A 25,176-nucleotide genomic window follows, 5' to 3' on the forward strand; every position below is an offset into this window, starting at 1 on the left:
TATTGCTGGCTTTGATGATGGCGGAAGAGGCCACATGCCGGAATGCAGGTAGCCTCTAGAAGCTGGGAAAGGCAAGTCTCCAGAAGAAAGGCAGCCCAGCCAACATCTTGATTCTAGTCCCAGTGAGATCTGTTTTGAACTTCTGACCTCCAGAACTATAAGATAATAAATTTATATTGTTTTGGCTGCAAAGTTTGTGGTCATTCATTGCATCAGCTATACAGAAGTAAACCAGGCAGTAAGTACTTGCTGACCCACTGTGGGCTCTGAGGTCTGGGCACACGGTGCTGAAGAAGAGAGTCCTGAGTCCATACTCTTGCTGGAGTTCACATTCCAGGGGAGACAGGCAGTGACCCAGTAAGTGAGTGCATGTTGGTGCCCTGAGTGGTCGGTCACAGGAGGCCTACCCAAGGAGGAGCAGACGGAGGTGACATTGAGTTCAGGATGTTGTGACTGGAGAAGGACAGGGTGAAAAGCATAACAGGGGCACCCAGTCTGGCTAGAGGTATCCAGGAGGGCTTCTAGAAGGAAGCCCCAACCTGGACAAGCTTGAAGGGTGGGCAGAGTTAGTCACTCTTCTGCTGAGGGAGCCACATGCGAAGGATGCAAGGCTGGGGCTCCTCACTGAACTACCAGAGGTCCCTAAGCCTGGTTCACGGCATGTGGCCTGAGGGGAAGATGAGGCTGCAGAGGAAACAGAAGCCAGAGCGGACCCTGTTCTCAGGGCCATGCTAAGTCATTGGAAGGTTTTTAGAAAAAGAGTAAAACAGAGGGTCCACTAAAACAAATGGATTTATTTCGATGGTCCCTTTGGCTGCAGCGTGAGAAATGGATGGGCCATTGCCATCGTCATGAAAGGTACGTTTATTTATTTGACTGCACTGGGTCTTAGTTGTGGCACATGGGATCGATCTTTGTTGCAGCATTCAGGATCTTAATTGCAGCATCTGGGATCTAGTTCCCTGACCAAGGAGTGAACCCAGGGCCCCTGCTTTGGGAGACTAGAGTCTTAACTACTGGACCACCAGAGAAGTCCAGCCAAAAAGGTTTTGATGAATAGGAATCTCTGGTCACTGATTTACAATTGCTACCTGTGTTGTATCATTATGATCACTTCTTGCAAATCTGCAAATCTTCAGCAGAAGTTCTACTGAAAGCAGCAGCTTGTATTTCTGGGTGCTTTTTAAAGGCAGTAGAGTGAGTAATCAAGCATCTATGGCCCACAGCTGGTAAAGCAATGCCTTCAAGAGGCAGAGTTTATTGATTCAAACACTAGTAGATAATGAGCCAGGGATTCACGGAGTGTTTAGGTCTCCTAGGCTTACAGGAAAATGGAGAGCAAGGATTCAGTAGAGGCAGAAAACTGGGACCAAGATCAGATAAGTTCATCTAGGAATTAATAACTCTCTCAAGGATGACTTAGACATAGGGTTGGAGTCAACACTGTAGATCTCAAGAGTATAAGACCAGACAGAATGGTGCCCTGAACTAGGGGAGGGTCCATGGAGATCGAGAACATTAATAGGAACTTAAAAGCAACTTAGGAAAAAGGACTGTCTGGAACTAGTGACTGACCAGGTAGATGCAGAGAGGAGTCAAGATGCTGCCCAGGCTTCTGGCTCTGTCTGCTGAGTGGACAGGGGTGCCATCCACAGAGATGGTGAGCCCCAGTGAGAGCAGGGCTAGGAGGAAAGAGGCAAGAGGTGGCTAGAGAAGGAAAAGGTGCCAGAAGGGGAGAGTGATCACAGCAGAGGGTCCAGGATGGATCCTTGAAAGCTTGGAATTTTTGGAGTCAGATGAACCTAGGTTTGAAACTTGGCTCCTGTTACAAAGTGATGGCTGAGCTCGAAGACAGGCTGGGTGAGTGGAGGCTAGAAAGGAGATGGAGAGGGTCCTGGGATGAAGAGGAGGAAGCAGTAACTTCGCGGTTCAGGCAGGGTGCCTGCACCACCAAAGTTGTCTTCTCCTTCCAACTGTAGGTGTGCAGAGGGGAAAATCAAATTCAACCTTGTGAGCCTGGCAGCCTCAGAGCAGTTGGCTTTTGTTTTTGTTTCTTCTTTTTAGGGGAAAGGGGAAGAGTGTGAAAGAAATGCTTACATAGCTAGCTTAGGGGATTCAGGGGATTCACAGCCTAGGCCAACAAGTAAATCTACAATCCATCTGCTCTTCAGAGAGAATTCAGAGACTCCTGTCATGTGGTCTCCATGCTGGTTAGTCCCCTAAGAAGCCTGATTTCTCTGAGAGTCCCTCTGACTCCTGGGGTTTGCTGCAGACACCTGGAGGCCTCCTAATAATATCCTTCACGGGGGACCATTTCTGCTTCCCAAGCAGGAGTGACGTGTGAGTGAATCCTGAGGCCTGGGACATTTGTCCTTCATGTCCCAACAGAAAGCCCAAGCATTCCTTCTAAGATTAGAACAAGTTGCTCAAGGACAAGGGCCTGCGTCCCAGTTAGCTGTAGCCTCTCCTATTACAGCGGCTCCTCTTCCTTCCCTCCCCTTCCCCCTTGCAGTCTGGAGCTGGACTCTTAGCAGGATGTCTCTTGGGATGCTCTGTGGGTTGGGTCACACTGGGCAGGGTGTAGTGCTGGGTTCTAGGCTTCTTTTTGTTTTGCCACATCTTGGATTCATTTATTCATTCATTTTTCCTGTACTCCAGGACGTGTGCCAGGATATACCAATGAACAAGATGATGCAGGTCTTTTCATAATGGAAATTGCAGTCTAATGAGGGCAACCGTTCAGCAACCATCATTATTTTTACTCCAGTTTATTGTTTCTTAGGGTGTACTATTGCCTGGAAAATCCCATAGATGGAGGAGCCTGGTAGACTGCAGTCCATGGGATTGTGAAGAGTCGGACACAACTGAGCGACTTCACTTTCACTTTTCACTTTCATGTATTGGAGAAGGAAATGGCAACCCACTCCAGTGTTCTTGCCTGGAGAATCCCAGGGACGGGGGAGCCTGGTGGGCTGCCATCTGTGGGGTCGCACAGAGTCGGACACAACTGAAGCGACTTAGCAGCAAACACTGCAGAGGGAAAGGACTAGAAAAGCAAGTGATAAGGGGATCTGACCCAAAGATGTGATGTTTAAACAGAGGTCTAAAAGATAAGAAGTGATCCAAGCAGTGTGTGTGTGTGATAAGGAAGGGAGGGGTATAGCCAAGGGCATTCCAAGGAGAGTTTACCCAAAGGCCTGGAAATGAGAGGAGCAGGATGTGTTTGAGGAAATAAAAGAAGGCCAATGTCTAGAACTCAGTTCAGTTCAGTCGCTCAGTCATGTCCGACTCTGTGCGACCCCATGGACTGCATGTAGAATGCCAGGCTTCCCTGTCCATCACCAACTCCTGGAGCTTATTCAAACTCACGTTCATCGAGTTGGTGATGCCATCCAACCATTTCATCCTCTGTCGTCTGCTTCTCCTCTTGTCTTCAATTTTTCCCAACATCAGGGTCTTTTCCAGTGAGTCAATTCTTTGCATCAGGTGGCCAAACTATTGAAGTTTCAGCTTCAGCATCAGTCCTTCCAATGAATGTTCAGGACTGATTTCCTTTAGGATGGACTGGGTGGATCTCCTTGCAGTCCAAGGGACTCTCAAGAGTCTTCTCCAACACCACAGTTCAAAAGCATCAATTCTTCGGTGCTCAGCTTTCTTTATAGTCCAACTCTCATATCCATACATGACTACTGGAAAAACCATAGCTTTGACAAAACGGACCTTTGTCAGCAAAGTAGAATGTCTCAGCTTTTTAATATGCTGTCTAGTTTGGTCATAACTTTTCTTCCAAGGAGCAAGCATCTTTTAATTTCATGGCTGCAGTAATCAACTGCAGTGATTTTGGAGCCCCCAAAATTAAAGTCTCTCACTGTTTCCACTCTTTTTCCATCTATTTGCCATGAAGTGATGGGACCTGATGCCATGATCTTAGTTTTTGAATGTTGAATTTTAAGCCAGCTTTTTCACTCTCCTTTTTCACTTTCATCAAGAGGCTCTTTAGTTCTTCTTCACTTTCTGCCATAAGTGTGGTGTCATCTGCATATCTGAGGTTATTGGTATTTCTCCCAGCAATCTTGATTCCAGCTTATGCTTCATCCAGCCTGGCATTTCATATGATGTACTCTGCATATAAGTTAAATAAGCAGGGTGACAATATACAGACTTGACGTACTCTTTTCCCTATCTGGAACCAGTCCGTTGTTCCATGCTGTTATAACTGTTGCTTCTTGACCTGCATACAGATTTCTCAGGAGGCAGGTGAGGTGGCCTGGTATTCCCATCTCTTTAAGAATTTTCCACAGTTGTTGTGATCCACACAGTGCATCAAAAGGCTTATCAAATACCCACAGTTTTGCAAGCTTGTTTCTTTCTGCCATAAGCACAGAAACCGTGTGTTATTCATGTCCCCACCCCCTAGCCTATTACCATATTCAGTGCGCAATAAATAATGTCAAATGAATGAATGAATGATGCATCAGTAAACCAACACCAATGGGCTGACACTGTGAGGGCTTGATAAACATAGAACAGGGCCTCAAGGTAAAAATGGAAACAATGTGTCAGCCAGGGTTGGCTCTGGGCATACCAGGCTTGAATATTTTCATTAAGGTTCACTGAACTGAGCCAAGGTCACTGGAATAGTATAACTAGAGGGCAAAGAATGAGACCTTCCCTGATGAATCCACTACTTAAAAATCTGAGCCTCCAGTTTCTACTTGGAGCCAAGGAATGCATTATAATTTCATATTTCCCATCCCTGGGTTTATCTGTCTTCTTTCAGACACATTTCATCAAGGAGCCACTGAGGCAGGGAAGGCATGGGTCTCCTATCAGTGTAGAATGGTACCTGCGCAGGCTGTGAAGTCCACATCTCTGCTCTGATCTGGATTTCACATAGCTGTAGCTGTGAAATTTCACATTTCTGTAGCTGTCCTCAGACACTAAGGCTGTCCTCCCCAACCTTGCTGCCCAGGGATGGTCCAGGCAGGAATCCATAATCTTTGGTATATCAAAGAGGCCCCATGCAAAGCACAAGAAAGGTTCTACCTGCCTTAGAAACTGACTCATTGGGATGAGGCCAAAAGGGTCCTGAAGCAGAGAGAAGAAAAGAAAACACCAGGCTGAGTTAAGTTGCTTTACTTGAAAAGTCTATTGGGTTTTATAGGGCAAAACAGCTGACTGGGAAAGGCCCGGGTGGGGTGTTGACATTCAGCTTGCAGATGGCCTGATCTCTCTCTTCCACCTGCTCTTCCCTCTGCCTGCTCCCTTTGGGCCTGGGACTGATTCATATTTGGGAGTGTCCCCTCCAGTCACTGACTGAGGGTCAAGGGTCAAGAGTCCCACAGGAGTCCAGACCTGCTGGGCTGCTCAGGCCCGCTCTGTTCAGCATCCTCCCCATACCGAGTGATTCTGTTTATACCTACTACCACTAATCAAATGGCTCTCTTTAGAAAGCCATTTCTAAAGAATTTTGAATTAGTTTGGTTTTGAATTAGTAATAGTAGTCTTTGTATTGTATTTTCTTAACAATAATAAAGCGGATAACTTATTGAAAGCTTATTGTGCTGAACATGAAAAGATGTTCACTAGTTATTCGGAGAAGGCAATGGCACCCCACTCCAGTACTCTTGCCTGGAAATTAGAGAAATGCAAATCAAAACTATAATGAGACATCACCTCACACCAGTCAAAATGGCTCTCATCAAAACATCCATGAACAACAAATGCTGGAGAGGGTGTAGAGAGAAGGGAACCTCCTTACCTGTTGGTGGGAATGTCAACTGGTACAACCACTATGGAGAACAGTACAGAAATTCTTTGAAAAACTAAAAATAGAGCTACCATATGACCCTGAAATCCCACACCTGGGTATATAACCAAAGAAAAACATGGTTCAAAAGGATACATACAGCCTAATACTCACTGCAGCATTGTTTCAAATAGCCAAGACTGGAAGCAACCTAAATGTTCATCAAAAGAGGAACGAATAAAGATACACACACAATGGAACTTAACTGAGTCATCAAAAAGAATGAAATAATGTTCTTTGCAGCAACATGGTTGGACCTAGAAATTAGCATACTGAAAGAAGTAAGTCAGACAGAGAGGCAGAAACAGCATGTGACATCCCTTACATGGGGAATCTAAAAAGACATGATACAAATGAACTTATTTACAGATAAGAAACTGACTCACAGACTTAGAGAATGAACTTATGGTTGTTGGGGGAAGAATGGGGGAAGAGATAGTTAGAGAGTTTGGGATGGACAGACACATACTGCTTTATTTAACTTTTTATTTTCTACTGGGAAATGGACAGAGGAGCCTGGTGGGCTACAGTCCATGGAGTCACAAAGAGCTGGTCACAACTGAGTAACTAAATAACAACAACATATACGATTAACAATGTTGTGATAGTTTCAGGTGGACAGCGAAAGGACCTAGCCATACAGATATATGCATCCATTCTCCTCCAAACTCCCCTCCCAGCAAGGCTGCCACATAACACTGAGCGAAGTTCCCCGTGCTATACAGTAGGTACTGGTTGGTTACCCAGGACGACTCCATGTACATAACACTCTTCCAAAGGCAAAGCTATAATGACAGAAAGCAACTCACTGATCGCCTGAGACCAAAGATGGGGCAGGCGGTTGACTATAAAGGGTACGAGGGAACTTTTGAAGTGAAAGAAACAATCTATATTGTGATTGTGGTCTGTATCTGTCAATACTCATCAAATTGTCCTTTTAAAATAGGTGAATTTTATTGTGTGTAAATTTTATCTCATAAATGTGATAAACAGCTTTTGAAATAAAAAACACATGCTCAAAAAATAAAAGACAAAAGGTTGAGGCACACTCCCCCCCGCATGAGGTCTTCTTTCATTTGCCCTGGGGGTAGGGGAGTCGGCTCAGTTCCAGGGTGCCAGCCCCATGGACCTCAAAGCATTGGCAAGAAGGCACCAAGGCCACAGGAGGCTGGCAGCCTCTTGCAGCTGCGAGGAACAGGCCACATCCAGCCATTCCTGTCCCAGGGCAGCCACCAGCACTCTGGAAGCAAGAATGCTGATGAGAGCACAGAATCTGGCACTTGACAAGTTCAGGTATGAATATAATTTGTGGGTTGTTGGGTTGCAGGTAACTGACTTAACTACTCAGAGTCTCATCTGTAGAATGTGGCTAATAACACCCCCTACAGACTCATGACAATACTAAGAGATAGTGTTTGATTAGTTTGGAAAGATCCTCTGGAGTAGGAAATGGCAGCCCACTCCAGTATTCTTACTTGAAAAATTCCATGGACAGAGGAGTCTGGTGGGCTACAGTCCATGGGGTCTCAAAGAGTTTGCCATGATTGAGCACACATGCAGTGTGGGTCCAAACCCAAATCCTGCCTCTTACTCTGTGTGTGATCTTAGGCAAGACTTAGCTTCACTGAGCCTCAGTTTCCCCACTCATAAAATAAGGCTTATAACAGCACTTATCTCATATGATTGTTATAAAGCCCAAATGAGATCATAAATGTGCATAAAGTCCCAGCACAGTGCCTGGTACATGGGAGCTTTCCCTCCCATCTTGGCTCTTGTTGTTACACCTAAGACACTGATTGCCACCCACTCAGTAGGTATTAGTTGGGACGTGGGCCCCCTTGCACGCCTTGTAGGGTCAGCAGGCTGCTGCCTGTTGGCCCTGAGTAACTGCAAGGGGGCAGTAGGGACCTGTTGCTAAGTCATTTTCATTCCCATTCTGTAGAACAAGTCTGCAGACCTGCTGGACTGGCATTGCATCTTAATGTCAGAGGAATTTACAAATAGGAATTTTCTGAACCATACTAAAGGGCAGGCTGGCTAACTGAAGTGAGATTCTAGGCTCCAGCCATAAGTAGCCTAACTTGCAGGGCCGTTCATGTGTGGGATTTTAGTTGGATGTTTCTGGTATGTGGAGTTGGGTAAGGAGAAGTAAGACCAGTCATCAAAGGGAAGTCTACTTCTGGCTTCTGCAGGTGAGGAGAGTCCTGCCTTTCACCCAGACCCCTGCACCAAGAGGAGGCAGGACTCAGCCTCATGGCCAGAGTTTGAGGGTTGTGCCTGCCCCTGTAGGTCCAAGCCTAATCAGGGACCCTCAGGGGCTGGTGGGTGCATGAACGGCTGGAAAAGCTCTCCAGGGAACATGCTTGGATTCAAAGGATGCAGGAAGTGGGAAGAAGAAATATGTCTGGGCAGACATGTTTTGTCCTGCAAAGTCAGAAGAGAAGATCCAGATGAGTCATTTCAAGAGAGGAGCATTCTAGGGGCAGGGGAGGCCGCTGACCCAGCAGTCCGGAGAGCTGTGTGAACTCTCCACCCCTCTCTGCCCTTCTGTCTCCTCATCCCTAGGATGAAGAGCTTACCCAGCATGCTTTCCAAGGCCCTTTGCAGCTGGCTAACTATTTTTTTTGACTTTAACATCACTAAGAGGAAATTGGGAACACTGAGGTTATCTTCCTCATGTGGATGAACGGAGGTGGATACCCGACTAAATTTAGGCAGAATCAGAGCAAACTCTGAAAGGAAGATCGGGAATCCCAAGTGATATTACAGTGATATTACACCCCTTCCCCCCACCATTTTGATACACAGCTCTATAAAGAACCCCATCCCTCTTTCTCTTGTCTCTTCCAAAGAAGATTCTAAGAATGGAACACTTCCTACTCTCAAACCAGGAACCAAATGGTAATCCGATATAATCCCTTCCTTCCATATTAGCAAACTAGGGTTGGTAATTCTCTTAAAGAGAAGAGTTTTAGGACAGAGAGATGACAGGGCTCAAATAGCCTCGGGGGCATTTAGAAGCCAATAAAGAGCAAAGTGGGGACTTTCCTGGTGGTCCAGTGGCTAAGAACCCCCCTTGCAATGCAGGGAACATGGGTTCGATCCCTGGTTAAGGAACTAAGATTGATCCCACATGCCACAGGGCAACTACAACAAAGACCCAGGCAGCCAAAATAAAAAGTAAATAAAATAAGAGGAAGGTGGGTGAGAAATCAGTAACAAAGAACAATACCAAGCACAATCAAGGGATAAGGGCCAAAAGAAGCATAAACTGTATTAGCAGAGTTCAGGTTTTTCTCCAGGTTCACTGCTGCCCAGCTGGGAAAACCATAACCCTCATTTTGGTTTCCTCTGAAAGTCATACAAAGAAGGAATGAGTACAGGGATTGTTTTCTTTCATTCACACCCTTTGGCCTATTGCTTTTTTGCCATCCACACACCAAGGGCTCACCTCCTTAGTCAGCTTCAGAGCCTCACAGTTCTGAAGCAAGAACTAGGGGCTCTAAGAATACAACAGGCCAGCAGGAACACATTTGGAGTAGACACGGACCCCCTAAGGTGAGCGACTCTCTGGGGCCCTGAGGGGGAGGGGAGGGACTGTTTTTCTGGCAGGGGCTCCCAGGCTCTGAGCAGAAGTTCCTCACAGGAGACCCTAGAAAAATCCTCCTAGTATGGAACACAGAAATATGCAGGCCCCCAGCTCAAGAGACATGAGTACAAGGCCTAAGATACAAGTAAACCAACTTCCTCCTGCTCCCTCCTTATCAGCAATTGTACCGCCCGCCACCATATGCATGAAAAATCTCTCTCTGGACAACGGCCAAAGTGCTTCTCATGTAGAGATTTGAGCAGATAACTCACAAGATGGTTTGGTTTTCTTATGGACAGTCCAACAGTACTTCATCCCACCACTCCAGCACACCTATAAATTATACCTCTGAGCTACCTTTCAGCTGCCATGGCTCTTTCAGGAGAGGGGGCTCCACTCTTAGTGGCTCCCAGGCCACATCACACAGAGAAAATCTGGGATTGCAGAAAGCAGGGAACACAGATGGCGCTCATTTCCACCCCAGGATCAGCATGGGGCCGATAGACCAGACTGGCCACTCTGGCTTGTCTGCTATTATCTTGCCGTCCAAGCACAGGCTGTTGTGATGCAATTTCAGAGAACTCATAGTTCCAGATCCATCTCCTCTGGACTTCATTTCCTCCTCTATAAAATGGAAATGAGATCTACTACATAGGGTCATTATCATGATGAAGTGAAACATGCATGGGAAGTATCTTATCAGCCAATATTCATTGATCGATCATTCCTATTTAATACTTTCCATTGATTTCACCTAATGAGGCCAAGAACTATCTCACATTAGAACTTGTTTGGTAGTCAGCACCTTAAGTTAAGCAGAGATTTTGGTGGGTCCATAGTTGTAGGTATTTTAAAGTCAAGTGAGATTTAGGAAGATTCAATATTCCTACAGAGTCTTGGTTAAACAATTTAGTGAAGGCAGAAGGAAGTTCAGAACTGGACATGGAATAATAGACTGAATCCAAATTGGAAAAGGAGTACATCAAGGCTGTATATTGTCACTCTGCTTATTTAATCTATATGCAGAATACATCATGTGAAATGCCAGGCTGGATGAAGCACAAGCTGGAATCAAGATTGCTGGGAGAAATACCAATAACCTCAGATATGCAGATGATACCACTCTTATGGTGGAAAGTGAAGAAGAACTAAAGAGCCTCATGATGAAAGTGGAAGAGGAGAGTGAAAAAATTGGCTTAAAACTCAACATTCAGAAAACTAAGATCATGGCATCAGGTCCCATCACTTCATGGCAAATAATAGATGGGGAAATAATGGAAACAGTGAGAGACTTTATTTTTGGGGGCTCCAAAATCACTGCAGATGATGACTGCAGCCGTGATAATTTCAAGATAATTCCAAGATGCTTGCTTCTTGGACGAAAAGCTGTGAGCAACCTACAAAGCATATTAAAAAGCAGAGACATTACTCTGCCAACAAATGTCCATCTAGTCAAAGCTATGGTTTTTCCAGTAGTCATGTATGGATGTGAGAGTTGGACTATAAAGAAAGTTGAGTGCCAAAAAATTGATGCTTTTGAACTGTGGTGTTGGAGAAGACTCTTGAGAGTCCCTTGGACTGCAAGGAGATCCAACCAGTCCATCCTAAAGGAAATCAGTCCTGAACATTCATTGGAAGGACTGATGCTGAAGCTGAAACTTCAATATTTTGGCCACCTGTTGCGAAGAACTGACTCATTGGAAAAGACCCTGATGCTGGGAAAGATTGAAGGCAGGAGGAGAAGAGGACAGCAGAAGATGAAATGGTTGGATGGCATCACCAACTCAATGGACATGAGTTTGAGTAATCTTTGGGAGTTGGTGATGGACAGAGAGGCCTGGCGTTCTGCAGTCCATGGGGTCACAAAGAGTCGGATACAACTGAATGACAGAACTGAACTGAAGGAAGTTCCTGAAAAATGAAAAGCAATCAGCCAACAATTTTGGAGGAGGGGACAGTTACGGAGAAATTAAGTCATGGTCCCTGTTCTGTTGAAGCTGACAGTTCAGCTGGGGAAACATGAAGCAAAAGTGGATCAAACACAAAAGCAAGTTAAGCAGACAATGGCACAGAAGCTGTATGCATATAGGCATGATCGATGGCCCAGGGATCAGCACATGCTGTAAATGTGGATGTGTCAGAAGACCCAGGAAGGAGAAGTGGTGGAGTAAGAATGGGGGCGAGGGGACTGGATCAGAAGGTGCTTACAGACAGTGCTCCAGAGACAGAATGTTTGTTCATATCCTCACTCTGGTCCTTGGGCAGGTAACCAACCTCTGCAAATTTCAGGGGCCTCATCTGTAAAGTGAGGATAGCAGTATTTGCATCATAAGCTTGGGTAAGAATCAAGTGAGGTATATAGTATTCAGTATAGTCTGGCACATAATAGTCCTCACTAAATGCAGTCTATTATTATATTTGAAGACAAGGTATTTGGAATTTATCCTGAAAGGGTAAATCCAGCAAGGAGTTTAAAGGAAAACATTTGTCCTGAGTTCTTCCCATGCAAACCAGAACTGCAAAGGGACAGTCAGGCAGTGATGAAGACAATCTTTTGGAGAGAGGGTTGGACATTAAAGGGAGGGTGGGGGACCCAGCTCAGATGGCAGGAAAGAACTCTGTGATCCTAGGAGGTCCTGCGGCAGGGATATGGAGAGTTCAGGAACATGTATCCCACCAGAAAGAAGGACAAAATATAGAAGAGTGCTGGGGAAATGGATGGAAAAACTTCTATTTAAGGAGCAAATGGGGGAGGGCACTGGTGGGGAAGGGAGGAGAAGACAGAGGCTAAGAGCTGAGGACAGAAAAATTCCAGGCTGGTATCAGCTATAGAATCTGGGCAGAGAATGCACACGTGGTCTTAGGGGAGCCTGTGATAACAATTTCCAGCATGCTTTGTTAATTTCCCACACCTGCCTCTGGGGTTCATTGTCATTGTGAAGGCAAACTGAGATTAGTTAGCTGAAACATAAGGTGTAACAGCAAAGTATAGGGTAAAGAGTGTTAAAATGAAACATTTCCCTTTTTAACTAAGAAGAAATCCCAGAGGCTGATATATGTGTGTGTGTGTGTGTGTGTGTGTGTGTAAGTCCCTCTGCTAAAAACAAATCCTCAGGGGTAAAGAATTTTCCTGCCAATGCAGGAGATGCAAGAGACTGGGGTTTGATCCCTGGGTTGGGAAGATTCATTGACAGATCCTGGCAGGCTCACAGGGTCACAAAAGAGTTGGACACGACTGAGCATGCGTGTGTACACGCACTATAAACAAAAGAAAAACTTTTGTAATGGCAAAAATACTATAAATGAAGTAAAAAGAAAACAATAGACCCAAAAAATTATTTGTAACACAGATGAAAAGGAGATAATATCTGTTATATAAAATCCTCTCACAAAATGATGGGAACAATATATAAGAAAGGATATAAATAAGCAAGGAATTCCCTGGTAGCTCAGCTGGTGAAGAATCTGTCTGCAATGCAGGAGACCCAGGTTCAATTTCTGGGTCGGGAAACCCTGGAGAAGGTATAAGCTACCCACTCCAGTATTTTTGGGCTTCCCTGGTGGCTCAGATGGTAAAGAATCTGCCTGCACTGTAGGAGACCTGGGTTTGATCCCTGCGTTGGGAAGATCCCCTGGAGGAGGGCATGGCAACCCACTCCAGTATTCCTGGCTAGAGAATTCCATGGACAAAGGAACCTGGTGGGCTACAGTCCACAGGGTCCCAAAGAGTTGGGTATGACTGAGCGACTAAGCACAGCACAGCACAAATAAGCAATTCATAGAAAAGCAGATTTTAAAAGCCAATAAACATAAAAAGATGCTCAAACTTACAAGTTTTCAGGCAAATGCAAATTAAATTATTAATAGCACTAAGATTTCTCTTTATGCGTATCAGATAGGCAAGGAGAGGGGAGAGAGGAAAAAACAGCCATCGCTCTTTGGGAAATGGGAAAAGGAACCATCGCAGATTGCTGGAGGAAATTGAGCTGTATGGCCTTTTAGGAAATTATCTGGCAACATTTAGATTACACAAATCTTTTGACTCAGCCCCATGCTCCACAGACATATAAGCCCCAGTATATAAAGACATGGAGGTTGACTGCAACGCTGTTTATAGAAGCAAAACTCTGGAAACAAATTGAATACCCATAAAAGGGGAAATGTTTTGTGGTCCATTCACATTAACAAGCTATTATGAAACCATTAAAAAGGATGAATTAGAGCATTCCAAACTTCCATGAAAAATTGTAAAGTGAGAACAGTAAGATGCAGAGAAATGTGTATACTATGATCCTGGTTTTATAAAGCAACAACTAAACAATCTATCCCCATCTGTGTCTATGTGTACATATACCTATTCATCATATGTGTGTATAATGTATATGTAATAATTTATATGCGGGCTTCCCTGGTGGATCAGAGGTAAGGCATTTGCCTGCCAATGCAGGAGATGCAGGTTCGATCCCTGGGTTGGGAAGATCCCTTTAAGAAGGAAATGGCAACCCACTCCAGGATTCTTTCCTGGGAAATCCCATGGACAGAGGAGCCTGATGGGCTCCAGTCCATGGGGTTGCAAATAACTGGACCTGACTTAGCAACTAAACAGAAACAACGACAATATGTATAGTTAAAGAATATGAAATATCCTACAGAAAGGTATATATGAGGTTTCTGGAAGCTGAGGTGACGGGGAGGAGAGCTGATTTGGAGGAGGCAAAGCAAAAGAAAAACACTGCCTGTAAAAACTCAGCATGCTTGCTATGATATCAGTCATGTAAAATGGTGTACGTATATTTGAAAGAGTACATTAGAACTAATTCATAGGGCTGTCCATGATTATGTTATCAAGGAAAAGAAACCAAGTTGCCAAGACATAGTATGAAAACCATCAAATTAAATTTTTTTTTAAATTTTGAAATGAGAGTTTCAAGCTTACTCACCAAATCTTTTGGGGAAGTCTGGTGTGAACAAATACTTGGAAAAAACTTTGTAGCAAGTTGTCAGTATTCTCAAAATATCAAAACAAGGGCTTGGGCGTTGAGGGACAGGACACATATGCCGAGGGGGGAGAAGGACGAAATGAAGTTCCTAATTCCATAAATATATTGTGCCACTAGTTTGAAAACATGACCCTAAAGCTGTTTTTAGGTTTACTAAAATTTAGACCAATTTGCCCCATTTGTAATAGCTCCCCAAACATTTTTAAATGTTCTCTTTTTGCTATTACAAACTGCTCTCTGCTCAAGGAAACGATCAATCTGAAGCCAAAATGTCCCCTTCCGTCTTAGCAGATACTCTGATTTTCTATAAAAGTCTTGGATGGCTCAGCATGGACTCATTTATTCCCTGGTGATAAGCAATGTCCCCTGGGGGCTTACGTATTCATTACTTTTGGAAAGGAAAAAGGGATCAGTAATCAATATTAATTGAGTGCTTACTATGTTCAGGGCATATCACAGACATAGCTCACTGAATTCTCAACAGTCTTGAGAAGTAAATATTATTAGCCCTATTTTACAAGGAAGCATAAAGTCACTTTTCCAGAGGCACATGCTGGTATACTGGAGTTGGGTTCACAACTTGGCCACTCTGACTTTTAGTATAACACAGACATCCTCCCTTCTTTGAAAGCTACTTCTACTCTAGATGTCAATGATGTAAATTCTGAGCAGGGGCTGCACTGTGAGAATGCAGCCTGACAGCTGGGAGTAATGACCTCTTTCGGAGTAGATGGAAAAGGGTGTAAGACCCATTAAGGTCCTGAGTGTACTTTGCAACCTGTTTCCACAACCCTCTCCCACATCATTTGGGATGGGCCTTGCAAACCCTAGAGCCTTCAGAGACCAGGCAGGAAATGTAAAGGAAGGGGTAGGGGTTTGGGAGAAAACCCCTGCCTTCCCAGATGGTCTTCAGGTCGAGCCCACTGCCTGCATGGGTCACACGGAGCTGTTTTTCAAAGGATAATTCAAGGTCCAGCATCACTAAATGATCTGGTTTATCAAGAGATTAAAATCCAGATTTTTAAGTACCATGTATTTTGTTTTTAACATCAGTTCAGATAAAAAAGAAACGAAAACCTCATGTGGCCCAGAAGGCTACCAGTTTGCCACTTCTGATTTATGGGAAGTATGTTTTTATCGTATTCTACCTGTTTTCCTGGATAATCCAAGGAAGTAACTTCTGGTTTAATATATAAATTTGTTTTTACTATTTGTACATCATTATACCATTGTTCTTAATAATAAAAAGTATCAGAGGTATTATTACCTTCTCATTGAATTCTAAGGGGGCTTAGAAAACAAAACTCCAGATAGAATGAAAAGAGTTCACGTACCGCTCCTGCCCATCAGCAGCTACTAGACTCCTTAACCCTCCTGAGCCTTAACCTCCTAGTCAACAAAATGGATCAGTAACAGCCAGCTCACAGAACAACTGGGATGATCCTAAAAGACAATCTGTGTAAGAAAGCTCCTCAGTAAATGTCTGCTTCATTCCTTCTAAAAGACAGGTGTAAGGCTCCATAAATACTGTCAACCGAGAGAGACCATGCGCCTTACTAACGGTTTCTTCACTTGATAAAGGGATTTCTCATCATGTGCTTTTGTTGTGCATGAGACACATGATGATTTCCCTAAAATTTTAGTTTAGCATAACTTTTGGGGGATAAAAGCAGACAAGCACCTGCTCTGTGAGGCTGTCATAATTGGTTTGGAGATGGGAGAATTGTCCTACACGTGAGCAGTGAAGAGAAATTCTACTGGAGTTACCTAGCACCTCTGTCAATAAGGCCACAGTTGCTAGGCACTCAACAACCAGAGTTCACACTGAAAACCAAAGACTTCCTCTCCTCCTCTCTCCCCAACAGTTCTGCTTATCAGTTGGTCTTCAGAGAGAGTCCTGCCTTGCACCACAGGTGAGCGGTGGAGAACGCAGGGCCAATTATGCAAGAGGCCTGTATTCACCCCACCTTGCCCATGGGGACCTGGATGTGGCGCATCCAGGCCAGAGTGGGCAGATTTTTTGGAAATCTCAGGAACAAAGCTGATTATGTCATGGCTCTACCCTTTCTGAGAGCAACACCACAGGAAACACCTGTAGACAGCAGGAAACTTGTGGAATTGAAAATATCTGACTGATCCCTAAAAAATAAATAAAAAAGGAAAGTAAAATGGTCTCTTATTTTCACAGGGAAAGCGAACAAGGTAATATCTGGTTTGAGCCATTTCTGCTCTGCAAAGCGCCTCCCTCCTACGGGCCACCCTCCCCAGGCAGACATAGGCCTGGACCACATGCTCTGATAGCCCAAGACATCTGGATGCCTAAGATTGTGTCAGTAGGGTCCAAGTTACCAGACTTGAGATTTCCTTTGTAGGAGGGAAGATTTGAGGAAGCTGAGCTCATTTCCTTGGGAGAGGGGTAGCCTCCGTCTAGTTTTGGACATAAAAGGCCCTTGTGCTCTTCCTCCACAGCCTTCCCAATCCCAGCAAGTCAGTTCCTCAGAGTCCTGAAGATCAAGGATGGCAGGCCCATTTGAAAAGGATATGATTGCTGAGCCTGCAGATTTAAAGGCGGTAGAGGAATTTCCCTGGTGGTACAGTGGATACAAATCCATCTGCCAGTGTAGGGACATGGGTTTGCTCCCTGGTCCAGAAAGATTCCACAGGCCTCAGAGCAACTAAGCCCTTGCACCAATGAGCCTGCACTCTAGAGCTCGTGAACCTCACTGTGAAGCCTGTGCGCCCTGGAGTCAGCACTCTCCTCCTGTTTCAGAAGCCACTGCAGTCAGAAGCCTGTGCACCACGACGAAGAGTAGCCCCTGCTCCCTGTAACTAGAGAAAGACCATGTGCGGCAATGAAGACCCAGCGCAACTAAAAACACATTTAAAAAGACCGGAAAGGTGGTAGAAGTAGGAAACCTCAGATCCTGCGCTCTCCCCTGCCTTATCACATCCAGTAAGTCACCAAGCCTCCTCATCTTTCTTCTAGCTCTATTTCCAGCCTGGCCTCTTCACTTCCCTGTGGTCACTGCACTTAAGGACCCCTATCATCTTGCCCTTGATTGTGGTCTCTTTGCCTCTGCTTTTCTTTCTCTTGCCCATTCTCCCTTCTTCTGCCCAAACAATCTGTCTTTGCTTGGTCAACCTACTATATAGTACCTACTACACAATCAAGGGAGAAGGCAATGGCACCCCAGTCCAGTACTCTTGCCTGGAAAATCCCATGGACAGAGGAGCCTGGTAGGCTGCAGTCCATGGGGTCTCGAAGAGTCGGACACGACTGAGCGACTTCACTTTCACTTTCCATTTTCATGCATTGGAGAAGGAAATGGCAACCCACTCCAGTGTTCTTGCCTGGAGAATCCCAGGGACAGGGGAGCCTGCTGGGCTGCCGTCTATGGGGTCGTACAGAGTCGGACATGACTGAAGCGACTTAGCAGCAGCAGCAGCACACAATCAAAACATCTTAGTATGGGACTTTTCTGGTGGAGCGGTGGATAAGAATCCGCCTGCCAAGGCAGGGGACACGGGTTCGATCCCTGGTATGGGAAGATTCCACATGAAGCAAAGCAACTAAGCTCACGTGCCACGATGAGCCCTTGAGCCACAGCTGCTGAGCCCACGTGCTGCACTGACTGAAGCTGGAGGGCCCAGAGCCTGTGCTCCACAGCAAGAGCAGCCCCCACTCGCCGCAACTAAAGAAAACCCACAACCAGCAATGAAGACCCAGTGCAACCACAAATAATAAACAAAGGAATAATTTAAACGGAGTAGGAAATGGCAACCCACTCCAGTATTCTTGCCTGGAAAATCTCATGGACAGAGGAGCCTGGTGGACTACAGTCCATAAGGTCGCAAAGAGCTGGACACAACTGAGCAACTGAGCATAAATAATTAAAAAATAAAATAAAAATATACTATCATTAAAAAAAAATATCTAAGGCTCCTGTCCATCTTTCCTCCCTAAAAGATAAAACTTTTTCTCAATAAGAAAAGCCAATACTTAGTGAACATTTACTATGCACCAACTACTATACTTAGTGCGTAATAAAGATGATCTCATTGGATCTACCACCAACCAGCCAAGTGTTATGATTTTCACATTGTGGATGGAGGAATCTGAGCTTAAAGAGGCTAAATGACTTGCCCAAGGTGACAAAACTGTGTTAGACCCGGGATTCCAACCCTGGCAGTCCAGCTCCACATCGCACTCTTACCTAGCATGAATTTGTCTGCAGCCCTCTAAACACACTATGCTTTTCCATGTCTCTGTGTCTTTGCATATCCTGTGACTCCACCTCAGATTCCTTCATCCTTATTCTCTCTATCTGGATACCTCTTCTTCTCCATCCCAGGCCCAGAGTCTTGATCCCTCCTCCCAGAAGCTTTCATGGACTTCTCCCCAGGGTTCTGTCATCACAGCCAGCCATGAAAACCTCTCTCATAACACTTCCCTTGCTACTCTGAGCTGTCTGCCCCCCTCACCAGAGTATGAGCCCCTTGAAGGATGTACCACAGCCTTCATCTCAACTTCCCCCTATTCCTAGCAGAGTGGCTAACATATAGTAGGTGTACAATAAATATTTATTGGTTTAAAGACACCAGCCACTGGAAAAGATTGAGGTTTTGGTTTCTGGATCAAGTCCCTGGGCCTTGGGGTCTCCATCTGTTAGATGAGACCAGCAGTCTGCTCAGCTCCTCTCCTTTATTTCCAAAGGGGGCCCAGATTCTTTATCCACTGGACCACAGGGAAGTCCCTGAAGCAGTTTATTTTTGTTTTTTTGGCTATGCTGGTATTTGTGGTAGCATGTGGGTTCAGTAGGTGCAGTGCGTGGGCTTCGTTCTAGTTGCAGCACTCTGACTTGGTTGCCCCGTGGCATGTGGCATCTTGGTCTTCTGATCAGAGATCAAAGCCACATCCACTGTATTGAAAGATGGATTCTTTACCACACTGGATCACCAAGGAAGTCCCCCAGGTTCTGTATTTTAGACACTCCATGTGACTCTAACATGTATCCATAGTTGAGAACCATGGCTTTGATCTAAAGAAGACTTAGTGGAGAGCCTTGCTAAGGGAAGTCACACCACATACTTATACATACTTATACATATGAAATCTGTGTAAAATAAACACCAGCAAACATCAAAGAAGATAAACTTCCAAAGCACGGAGAGAAAATACTGACTCAGAGTTATAATTTGGGAAGACACAAGACGTTGACAGTCAATTCCAAGATGTAAATTAACTTTAAGGTAACCATGCTGCTGCTACTGCTGCTAAGTCGCTTCAGTCATGTCCGACTCTGTGCAACCCCATAGACGGCAGCCCACCAGGCTCCCCTGTCCCTGGGATTCTCCAGGCAAGAATACTGGAGTGGGTTGCCATTTCCCTCTCCAATGCATGAAAGTGAAAAGTGGAAGTGAAGTTGCTCAGTCATGCCCAACTCTTAGCGACCTCATGGACTGCAGCCTACCAGGCTCCCCTGTCCATGGGATTTTCCAGGAAAGAGTATTGGACTGGGTAACCATGCACACTATTAAACTGGCAAAATGTTGTAATAACAAAAAGCCAGAGCTGCCAGGATTGTGCGGGAAATCGTTCCCTTAAAAACTGCTATTAGCACTACACATTATTAATCCTACCTTCTCTTGAGTCAATAATCTAGGACTATGTAACAAGAGGACTTCCCAAGTGGCACCAGTGTCAGAGAACCCACCTGGAAATGCAGGAGAGGTAAGAGCCACGGGTTCAATCCCTGGGTTGGGAAGATCCCCTGGAGGAGGGCATGGGAACCCCACTCCGTAATTCTTGCCTGGAGAATGCCATGGACAGAGGAGCCTGGTGGGCTACAGTCCATGGCATCACAATGGAACATGACTAAAGTAATTTAGGACAGATGGACAGATGTAACAAGATCTTGAAAATTCTTTATTCTATTTTTAGAATATATGCTGAGGAAATAAGAAATATGCAGCTTCTACAAAATCATCTATAGCATTGCTTTTCACATGAGGTGAAAACTTAAAAACCATCTGAATATTACAGTTCAGAGAATAGTTGAAGAAAATGATAGACTATAAAGGCAATAAAACAATGTTCCTGTTAAAAATGACAAATACTCAACCTTTCTAATACATGGGTATGTGCATGGGACACAAAGAGAAAAAGAACTGAGAAATTCACAGTGTTTTGTACAAAAATGAGAGTCACACAAATACACTTTGACAAAAACTGGCAGTGAAATTGGAAAGACGGGGCAAAAAACATTGTTCATCAGCTCTGAATTTGTTCACAGTTTTTGTCATTAGAAAACGTGTGCTCCCAGCTGGGGTAGCAACTGGTCAGTCTCTTTTTATGGAGGGCAGGCCTGGTTCCATTCTGACAACTGCTTGTATCTTTACCTAGGCCTCTTGGCTGGAAAATACACTCCAGAATCTGGCCATGGTGAGGTTTCAACTTTAAAGAGGTTTCAACTAAAAGGAACATGGTTCCTTTTCAGCTCATATCCTCTCCTGTCCAGATGATAAGGGGGGAAATCACTGCCTCCACGAGGAAGGGACAGTGAAGAGAGATAGGAGCAGGGGTGGGGAAAAACTCCTCCCGGGACCTCATAGCAGGGCACCAGCCTGCTGTGGGAAAAGGCGCTGGTGGCAGACTCTGCAGGGAGCGGGGAAAACTCCCGAGGCCCACGCCTCAGGCACGGGTGAATCTGGGGCTGACGGCAGCCCCAGGATAACTGGGAGAATGCCTGTCAGAGGCTCAGCCTCTTTTTGCTGACCCAGCGATCTCAGAATAGAGGGTTGACAGGGAGTTGGTGGGTCAGGACAGACAAGGGGCCCTGCCATGCCCCACCCCTTCGTCTTGGCTGTGCAGCCCTGGCCCCCTAAATGGACTAGTGACTGGAGAGTAAAAGCCCCCGTATGACAAAACTGGGGATTCCCTGGTGGCTTAGAGGGTAAAAGCATCCGCCCGCAATGCGGGAGACTCGGGTTCAATCCCTGAATCGGGAAGATCCCCTGGAGAAGGAAATGGCAACCCACTCCAGTACTCTTGCCTGGAAAATCCCATGGATGGAGGAGCCTGGGAGGCTGCAGTCCATGGGGTCACAAAGAGTCGGACACACGACTGAGCGACTTCACTTTCACTTCATGACAAAACTACTCTCAGGAGAACAGGGAAGAGCAGGGAGGTTAGGGGCAGAGGGGCAGCGGGAGCAAAGCCCTACAGGACTGAGGATACCAGAAGCAGCTCAGAATGGCCGCAAAACTCAAGTGTGGAGTCCATCGCATTGTACTGTGTTGGCAGGAGAGGTGATATGCATTTATCTACCCAGAAGGTGACGGAAGCTGTGCCTGGGGTCAAGGCAGAGCGCAAGAGTAGGAGAGCCAGGCAGCAACACTGCCCACAGCGGGGTGCTTCTTCCTAGGACATGGCCCCAGGGCAGGAGTGAGGGAAGTAGCCAGGCAGGGAGCAAAAGGGCATGGGCTGGGTCTTCAGAGACCTTCAAGTTCCATTTCCTTCCCTGTGGCTTGGTAACTTCTACTGCAATTTTTTCCATCCTCACCCACAGCTGGAAGTGAGGCTTTAGGTCTGGGGATGTTGTTATATATTGGATTGTGTCCCTCAAATTTATATGTTGATGTCCTAGACCCTAGTACCTCAGGATGAGATTGTACTCTAGAACTGTGAGAAAATAGATTTCTGGGGTTAAGCCCCCAGTCTGTGGTACATTGTTCTGGCAGCCCTAGCAAACGAATACAGGCACAGGCCCTGGCCTGCAGAGGCTGCCTCGGGGCTGCGCCCCCACGCCTCCCCAGCCTATCATACTGTATATACTCGTGCTCATAGCTGGCAAGGCAAAGGCACTTCGACTCCTTCCCTACTGTATCAAAACTGCTCAACTTCACATAAGCAGAGTGACTGGCTGGGGTGGATTCTGGCCCTTTCCCCTCTCTGCTCTGTTAATTGGTGCCTGTGCTTCTAAAATTCAAAATGCTTCACTGGACAGGTGGAGTCCCTGTAGCTCCTGAACGTTGCCCTTACTGTGGCTGGAACAGAGCTTTTAGATGGTGGGCCAAGGTGGTGGTCCTCCTGGCATGGACAGCAGGTCTTTCCTTAGGACGCAGGGCCTCCAGCAGGTTCCTCGGGTGTCAGGCCAGGGACGGACCCACACGCTAGAGTCAGGAAGTCCTGCCCACCCCGCTGGTTTCCTCTTTGTAGCTTGAAATGCAGCCTCTGCCTCTGAGCAGAGTGATCTGGGCAGGGCCCAGCCTGGCCTTTCTGTAACAGCTGCACTGAGCTTCAAAGAAAAACCACAGGAGAGGAGGAAGCAGAGGCCTAAGCACAAGCACACGCCCGCTGACCTCCCATCCTTACCCTGCCTCATACACTCCAGAGAGCAGGCTTCTCTTTGAGACACCAAGTTATTAACAGATATTTCCCTGTGGTTTTCAAAACACAGAGGTGACAACACCTTGCATCTGTCCATCCTTTATACCTCTTCTAAGTCCTTGACAATGAACACATTAACTCATTTAATCCTCCCAATAAGCCAGGCACGCAATAAGCCAGAATGATCATCCTGGTGAGGGCCCCAGATCTTCTGCCAATGATTCAAGACCCCACAGCAATTGCCACAGCAACAGAATTTGGTCCAGACCCCTGAACTCCTGTACCACCGTGCCTGGCTCCTTCCAGCTAGACTGTAAGACTCACTTGGTTCTCATCCAGCACACACACAGACAATGTACCTGCACAGGCCCTGGGGACCGCACTGCCTTTTCCCTTAGTCTTCAGTTAGGACTCAGATGGAAAATTCTCAGCCTGTGAGGAAGGGTCACCCCTCAAGCTCCTCTTTCCCCCTCTGCCTCCGTGGTCCTTTCCAAACCCTACCTTGCCTGGTTGTTAGTCCAGATAACTGAATAGCCCCCCAAAGGTCTCCACGTCATGCTCTCTCCAATCCATTCCCTGGGGACCATAGCCATAGTGAACTTTTTCAAATGTAAATCTGATCACCTAACTCCCTGTCCTCCACTGCATGGGGACTAAACCATGTGGCAATACAAAGTGTGGCTTTTGAGAGCTTGACCGTTCCCTGCAGTCTCAGCAGCCATGCCAAATACATGTCCAGTTTAAGTGTGCCCGCCCTCCAGATACAGCTTCAAAGCTGGCCCCTTAAGCTCTCCCTTTGCAACGGCACTGTGCCCCCAGAGGCTCTGCATGGAAATCCTGGTGCTTCCTGGATCAAGCCCTGGGGAGTCTTGGGCGGCACCCACTAAATCTAACTGCACTCCACGTTCTCCCTTCCCTCTTCAACACGGCCTCCAGCTGCAGCATCCTTCTCTCCTCTCTTCAGCTCTCCAGCTCTTCCTCATCCTTCCGACCACGCTCAGGCATCACCTCCTTTGGGAAGTCTTTCCATCCCCTGAGTCACACCCAGATCTGTCTGCTGAGCACAGATTTATCAGCATATTTCACCAAACTATTGTAATCATCTGTTCTTCTGACTTCCTTACTAGACTGCAAGCTCTCTGAGGGAAGTATCCCAGTTTTATTCCCCTTTGAGTCCAGAATTCCCAGCATAGAACCTGACGCAGTGGGCACGCCTGAAATCTTTATTAAGCAAGGGAGTGAGTGGCAATTGCTTCTTCTTCCTAACCCAGACCATCCTTGCCCATGATGGTGAGGGATTTCCTAGGAGCAAGTCCAATCATTGCTTCCTAGAGGCCAGCTCAAACAGGCTACTCTGCCTCCATCCTTGATCTGTGGGTGAAGTTCTGAGTGTCCCCTGGCTCACTCTGCCCTGCCCGCCTCTTGCTGGTATGTATTTTCCCCCTATCTGCAGCTGCTCCAGTAGGAAGTCCAAATGGTTGCTTCATTTCCCACACCCCTTTCCTGCCCTCCCCTCCTCCCTGCTAGCAGGGGCGGTGGGACCCGCACGAGTGCAGTGGGAAGATGGGGCTCTGGACTGAACCAGACTCCATGGGGCATTGTCACCTCACGCTTCCTTCCCGGCACAGCTCGCTTAGCCTGCAATTTATACACTAGGTACAGTGAGCGTCTGCAGAAGGAAGGCAGCCCAGGCTAATATGGTAGCATTTATCAAGAACCGTAAAAACATTCATATTCTTTGGCCTAATCATTTCACTCCTGGGAATTGCTTCCAAAGAAATAATCCAAGAGAAGAAAAAAAAGATACATGTACTGTTTATAGCCATGTTATTTACAATACGGAGAAAAGGAAAGCAAATGCCTTGTCCCAAAATAGCAAAACGATTAAACAGATGATAGCACATTTGTGTAACAGACTACCATGCAGACGTTTTAAGTGAAAATATGACTATATAGAAAAAGAAATAACATTAGGTAAAAAGATAGAGTACAGAGTTGCATAGACACCGATTACAATTTTTTAAGATTTACATATATGGCTAGAAATATTAGACATGAAATTGGAAGCAGTTATATTAAGTTAAATTGTCTTTTTCTCCCAGTTTTTTTTTTTTTTTTAATGATAAAGGGGGTAAAATTGAGGATGAGAAGGGAGCAAGAAAAAAACATAGTTGAGTTAGAAGGAAAGTTTTAATAATTTTACCTTAAAATGTTTAATATTAGCTTAAAAATAAAGTAATCATTTTAAAACTAAAGAGAAACCCTTGAACACCAAGACCTAGGATTTTCTAAAAAAGACTTTTGTTGTTGTTGTTGATTGTGGCTTTATCATCATTTTAAAAATAATAATAAGAAAAGGCTTCTTTCAGACCTTTCCAGCATGAGGCTG

At 45.6% G+C, this 25,176-nt stretch overlaps 1 protein-coding gene across 6 annotated transcripts in view; it reads right to left on the reverse strand.

The window, feature by feature from the left end:
* The window catches only part of RCSD1 (RCSD domain containing 1), a 71,808-nt gene that overhangs the window by 29,012 nt on the left and 17,620 nt on the right, over positions 1 to 25,176 (reverse strand). For 3 of the 6 annotated variants that reach the window (XM_059883501.1, XM_059883499.1, XM_059883497.1), the window contains exon 1: positions 1 to 25,176. This exon is cut by the window's right edge and continues 10,601 nt beyond it. In XM_059883501.1, the coding sequence (XP_059739484.1) occupies positions 1 to 36 (36 nt within the window). In that variant the 5' untranslated portion in view covers positions 37 to 25,176. 6 annotated transcript variants of the gene reach the window in all.

This window comes from Bos taurus, chromosome 3, assembly GCF_002263795.3.
Source record: "Bos taurus isolate L1 Dominette 01449 registration number 42190680 breed Hereford chromosome 3, ARS-UCD2.0, whole genome shotgun sequence".
Classification (NCBI taxonomy): domain Eukaryota; kingdom Metazoa; phylum Chordata; class Mammalia; order Artiodactyla; family Bovidae; genus Bos; species Bos taurus.